This window comes from Vidua chalybeata, chromosome 8 (assembly GCF_026979565.1).
Source record: "Vidua chalybeata isolate OUT-0048 chromosome 8, bVidCha1 merged haplotype, whole genome shotgun sequence".
NCBI classification, from domain to species: domain Eukaryota; kingdom Metazoa; phylum Chordata; class Aves; order Passeriformes; family Viduidae; genus Vidua; species Vidua chalybeata.
The window spans coordinates 3909408-3915542 of NC_071537.1; the positions used below are offsets into that span (position 1 = coordinate 3909408).

Below are 6135 nucleotides of genomic sequence, written 5' to 3' on the forward strand. Positions count from 1 at the left end.
CCATTCCCTCAGCCCCTCACTGCCACGTTTTCCTCTCACAGGTTGTACTCTGATTATCTGTACTTCGCCAGCGCCAACAAATCCGCGGAGGATTTCCACGAGAAGGTGGCGGAATCCCTGCAGCTCTTTGAGGGCTGTGTGCTGGATTTCTCCCTGCGAGCCTGTGTCTACAACAACACCCTCAACAACGCCATGCCCGTACGTATTTCCTGGCACTTTTGGCTCCTTGCTGCTTTCACACAGAATTCACAGATTGACCAGGTGGGAAGAGACCTCCGAGATCACCAAGTCCAACCCAGCCCTAACAGCTCAACTCAACCCTGGCACCCAGTGCCACATCCAGGCTTTGTTAAACACACCCAGGGATGGTGACTCCACCACCTCCCTGGGCAGCCATTCCAGAACTTTATCACTCTTTCTGTAAAAAACTTTTTCCTGATATCCAACCTGTATTTCCCTTGGTGCAGCTTGAGGCTGTGTGCTCTGGTTCTGTCAGTTCCTGGAGAAAGAGCCCAAGCCCAGCTGAGCACAGCCACCTTTCAGGAGCTGTGGAGAGTGCTGAGGTCAGCCCTGAGTCTCCTTTTCTCCAGGCTGAGCACCCCCAGCTCCCTCAGTGGTTCCTCACAGGGTTTGTGTTCCCAGCCCCTCTCCAGCCTCGCTGCCTCCTCTGGATGTGCTCAAGCATCCCAAAGTCCTTCCCAAACTGAGGGGCCAGAGCTGGGCACAGCACTCGAGGTGTGCCCTCACCTGTGCCAGGTACAGGGGCAGAATGAGCTCCCTGCTCCTGCTGGCCACACCATTCTTGATCCAGGCCAGGAGCCACTGGCCTTTTGGCCAGCAGGGCACGCTGCTGGCTCATGTTCAGTCGGCTGTTGACCAGTAGCCCCAGGTCCCTTTCTGCCTGGGCACTGCCCAGCTGGACAATCTGGTGGAAAGGTCATTAAGACACCAAAATCCCGTGCAAGGAAGCAGCGAGAAATCAAACCTTTCTCCTTCGTCGTTTGTAAAGTGGAGGGTATAAATATATATGTAGACATGGTGTGGGGGCCCAGCTGTCTCCTCAGCCTGTTCCCTGCTGAATGCCAACAGGGATAACACAGCTTTCCTATTGTGCAAGTGCATGGAGAGCACATTTAGTGAAGATTACAATTTAATGTGCAAGCTTTTTGCAGATGTCTCCAAAAAAGTGGTTCTGGCAAAGATCTTTGCAGTACCAAATTGCTTCAAAATCAGAATAAATTATGTGTTCTTTTGTAAGAAAAGGCTACCAATAACTAGATAAAAACTTTTTTTTTATTTTATTTTTTTTTAATTGTGCATGCCAGAAAATTATACAAGAAAACACAGAAACTGCTGGCAGGGGAATGGATAAGTATTACAGGCTTACGATTCCAAAATTCACAATTTTAGCATAGAACTGACTTCAGATTGTGCTCGAGGGCAGAGAATAATATGGAAGAGATAGACTTGGAGTATCTCATCTGGCCAGATTGCTGTTCAATCCTCTCTTATTTGCTCAGGCTGTAAAGGATTTGGAGGGAATAGTTCCCTCCTTTGCCTCTGGGGCGAAGTTATTGCCTCTTCCACTGGACAAAATAACAGCACAAGAGTGCATTCCATGGGCTGGAGCCCTGCAGCAGCACAGCAAACAGGACACTGCTCTCACCTACCAGGTAGGCTGGAGCTGCTCATCCCTGACTGCAGCCCCCAGGACTTCCTCACACACCAATTGCTGCTGGGCAGCATCACAGAATTTTCCAGCCATCTGCTTGCACAAATGTATTCCTTCCAGTGTGGCAGAGAAAGGCAGAGAGAGAACCAGAAGGAAAGACTTTCCTCTTATGCTCATCCTCAGGGTGCAGAACCCATCTCCATTTGTTGTCTTCGGCAGCCCTCTTGAAGAAGATGCTTTTGGAAATGAGCAGAGGAGGCCTCTTTCCTTCCATAGAGCCACAAGCAGGTGTTTGTAATAAAACCCACATGCCAACTGTGCTCCTCAGTGGCCTTTTTTAGCTCCTTCTTCAGCCAAGTTGCTAAATCTGTTTTGTTTGTGGTTTGCTGAGCATTGAAGAAGTGAGGATTGCTGTCCCTGGTGAGCTCATTAGGTTGCTAATTCTGTGACTATGCCAGGAAGAGAAGGGGTTTGCTATTTGTTAATGTGTTTCTGAAACCAGAGAGGTGTCCTAGGCATCCTGGCTGCTGATGGATGCTAAGGGGGCAAGAAAGGGGTATTTGGCACCTGGAATCAGTGAAAAGAACATTACCCAGAGAAAGGCACAGTGACCAGGGTGGTCCCAGTTGTGCCCTGCCAGCACCTGAAGGCGTGTACAAGGAAGATGGAGAATCTGTTTACAAGAGCCTGGAGTAAGAAAAGAAACATTAAACCACAAGTTTGCCCCAGTGTTGAGTGCAACAAGGCACTGACTGAGGGCTGGGCTGCTGCCCTGCCAGAATTATCCCATCTTAGCCTGGTGTCTTCATCAAAAAAAGAGGTTCCAGATTCTGGTGTAGCACATCTATAAAGAAATCTGATAAATATGGAGACTTATGGTATAAGCAGCCAAAGACACACATCAGAATCACACAGGATAATAATAATTCAGCAATACTTCAAAATAAGGCTTTTTTTAGGGGAATTTAGGTATTGTTGTAGGTCGTGGGGCAGTGTCAGAAGTGAAAGGGGCTGTTGTCTGACTTCATGGGCTCTGTGGTAACGCAAGCTGAAGATGTTAAGTCTCTTTTATGAAAGATGCTTAAGACTTGGGATTCATGTTCCTCTCCCATGAGCCTGAAGGGATTTAGAAAAATATTTATAAGCACAGTTGGAGGCTGGACTTTTTAAGAACACCAAGGCTATTCTTTTTATGTTTCAACTTGTTATGTAAAATTGAGGAGGGAAGAAAAACAGAGATAAGGGCAGGAGAGGCTGAAAATCTGCCTTTCCCCCTCTCTGGTCTGACTCTCTGGGTACTCAGACAAGGCACCATGAATGCTGCTGCAGCTGAGATCTCAACCTAATTATTGCAATCAGAGGATGCAGCAGAATGCACCCAAATCTAACACCTGACAGTGAGGCAGAATATTTGTCCTGCTCATGACAGCATGACCTGGTGCAGCTGAAAATCATGGAATCATTCAGGCTGGAAAAGACCTGTACAGTCACTGAGTCCAAGGTTTAACGCAGCACTGCCAAGCCCACCCCTAAACTATTTCCCCAAGGTGAAATCAAACTGAAATAAGCAGCCTTAGGGTCTGGAGAAGGGGCAGGACTGAGCATCTTCCCTTGAATCACTGTTCATCTGGGGGCTGAGAGCCCTCAATGTCTCCAAGCTCAGAGAGCTTGGGTGTGAGGTGGCTGAGCATCCTTCCACAGATCTTTGTGTCTGTGCAACACACACCTGTGGCTGGTGCAGCAAGTGCAGCTTGGTAAAATGACATCTCTCGCCAGCAGAAAAGCTGTTTGCAAAGATTTCTTTAAGCTGTTCAGAAAACGAGAGGAAGATTTAAAAATATTCACATGCTTTCTTTTTGTTGTTCCTTAAAAGCACATTTTGGGATTTTTAGCCCAGATGACAGAGATAAGTGTTGCTTTTTTACAGCTAGAAGTGTTGTAAGGTGAACTAATTTGGGTTTTTTTTGTACTTACAGGTGAGGTTACAGGTAGGGCTCTATGTTGTGTATCTCCTGGACTGGCTGACAGTTTTTAACAAAGATCAGATCCTTGTTCTTCGCCTGGAGGACCATGCATCAAACATGAGGTACACCATGCACATGGTGTTCCAGTTCCTGGATCTGGGTAGGTGCTTGCTGGCTGGTTTAAGTGCACAAAATCATTATTATCCTTCTTCTTTTAGGTTGGTTTTGCTTTATTAAGAGAGAAGCAAAGGAATTTGGCTTGAAGGATGCATTAACCTCATTGCCTGGAGTCAAGCAAAATTAAATTCTCAAATGCCTGGTGTTAGAAGATCTTAGTAAGAGTATATAAAGAAAAAAAAATCCACACCACTCAGAATGCAGGGATTTATCTTTTACACAGAAGCCAATCCTGCTTCTGAAGGCACTCAAGGACTTGTTTGCCATGGGCTTACGGAGGTGCAAAGTTATCCCCCACAATTTTAACAAACTGAAGTGCTACCAGCCCAGAACCTAAGGCTGAGCATGATGAAAGGTTGTGTTTGTAGCCGAGGAGAAGGGGGAAATTGTGTTTTTGCTGTGTTGATTGAGACATCTGTTGCTAATCCTCAGAAGAAACGCCGGCAGACAAAATGTTGCCCAATGTTGATTTGACAGTAGCAAGAGAATGAAAATGTGGCTGAAAAATCGTCTGTCTGGTCCAAGGATTGGTCTAGATGATGAGAAAGCTTGGATGTAGCAGGCTGAACAGATGAAAAGCTTGGCACCTGCTTCCTGAACGTGGTTTGTGCTGGAAAACTCCCTAGGTTTTTATCTTGCTGATGCACATTTATTCCCAAAGTGAGGTGTCACTACACCTGTGTCCACTCTGATCCCACTGCCAGCCTCCAAAACAAACCAACCAGGGCTTTGCTGAGTGAAGCTTGTGGAGTTTCTGTCGGGTATTAGTCAACTCACACCACGAAATGAAATAGCAACATAAAATACCTGCAGCTCCAGAACGGAGCTTCAACCATTGGGTTTTTTTGAAAACAGGTATTTTCCTCCAAGTGTGATTTATGCTGCTTTTTATAGAGATCATTAATTAATGGGAGAGGAACATGTATTATTTCCATATTTTCCCATAGTGATTCATTTTAGTGATCTAAACCTGTATTCAATATTCTGAAACCTTTTGGCTGCTAACAAAAATGGCATTTTTCTCCCCATGGCAAACCTTCTGATTTAGTCATTAGATTTCTTTAAGATGGGCATTTTTGGGGAAATATTTGAAGATAATATTCTCTTTTTCCACAGGACCTCTGAGTGAGAAACAAGAAGCTCTGATTACTAAGAGTCCTGCATCAAACACCCGAAGACCTGAAGACAGAAGCCTGGGCCCGATGCTGCCAACCACCAAGGCAATTTTAAGAGATTTCTATAGGCCTTTTAATACAAAACTGGCACAAGTTCTTTTTGATGATGCTTTTTTATGGAAGAGGACATAACGTGTAAATTTCTTGCCACGACTACAGTGCTCAGAGGAGTTTTTATTTTTTTAAATTCTATTTTTGTGTGTGGATATTTTACATTTTTTTTCCCATTCCAAAGAGCAGCTGATGGGTGAGCTGAGAGTCTCACCTTCAGCCAGCACACATCTCAACAGCTCTACCACATTTTCCTTGGGAGAATGGAAAGCATCTTGCTTTAATCAGTTTATTGCAACTTCTTTCACCCCAGCAAAGGAGTGGACAGGCATTAGGACAATGATGTCTTACACTCTTCCACAGGGAAGAGTTGAAGTGTAACCTTCTCTGAGATGCTGCAACACAGAGTCAGCATCAGTTTCCTACAATTACACTTATAATCTCTCATTTTCAATATATGTTATTCACTCTTTTTTTTTTCAAGCAATCAATGTCATTTAGTCATTAAAATTTTTAATTGAATTCAACCTAAAATTCTGTTTCTTTTTGTCAGCCTGTTTAAAGATGGTCTTCACTAGCACTGTGTTTCCTTAATTGTGACAGAAAGATGAAGTGCATTCACATAAATTTCCAAGTCTCATTTATGTCTTCAAGAGAAATGGGCTTTCCTAGCCACAGTTCTTGGAAAAGAAAATTTTATAATCCATGTGAGAATGGATGGCTGAAACCTAAACAGGCCAATTTGGTGTTTAGCATAACAAATTCATTGACTTGCATATTTTGTTCACATAAGTATGAATATGTATAATTTATTCATATCACTCACACATTTTCCCAGGAAACCACTTTTATTTAAAAGTCCATTCCTGGCCATGAAGAGCTTTTATGGATATTTCTGCTAAATTCTGCAAGATTACTCTTCTCCATTGTGAAGGAATACACATTTTAAAAGCCATATGAAATTTTGCTATTAAAATCAAAAATGAGAAGGATTCTCAGTACCTTACAGAAAGGATGTGCTACCTGAGGAATTAGATTATGTGTTTCCCTCTTAAGGAAAAATGTCTGTATTTAGTTAAAGAAGTTGAGATACACA

The 6135-nt window shown here is 43.8% G+C and overlaps 1 protein-coding gene across 1 annotated transcript in view; it reads left to right on the forward strand.

Annotated features, from left to right (window-relative positions):
* CHST15 (carbohydrate sulfotransferase 15) overlaps nucleotides 1-5566 on the forward strand; it is a 46428-nt gene extending 40862 nt beyond the window's left edge. The window contains exons 6-8 of the mRNA XM_053949573.1: nucleotides 42-198; nucleotides 3649-3796; nucleotides 4930-5566. Coding sequence (XP_053805548.1) covers nucleotides 42-198; nucleotides 3649-3796; nucleotides 4930-5120 — 496 coding nt within the window. The 3' untranslated portion in view covers nucleotides 5121-5566. The remainder of the gene's footprint in view (nucleotides 1-41; nucleotides 199-3648; nucleotides 3797-4929) is intronic.
* Nucleotides 5567-6135: the final 569 nt, after the last annotated feature.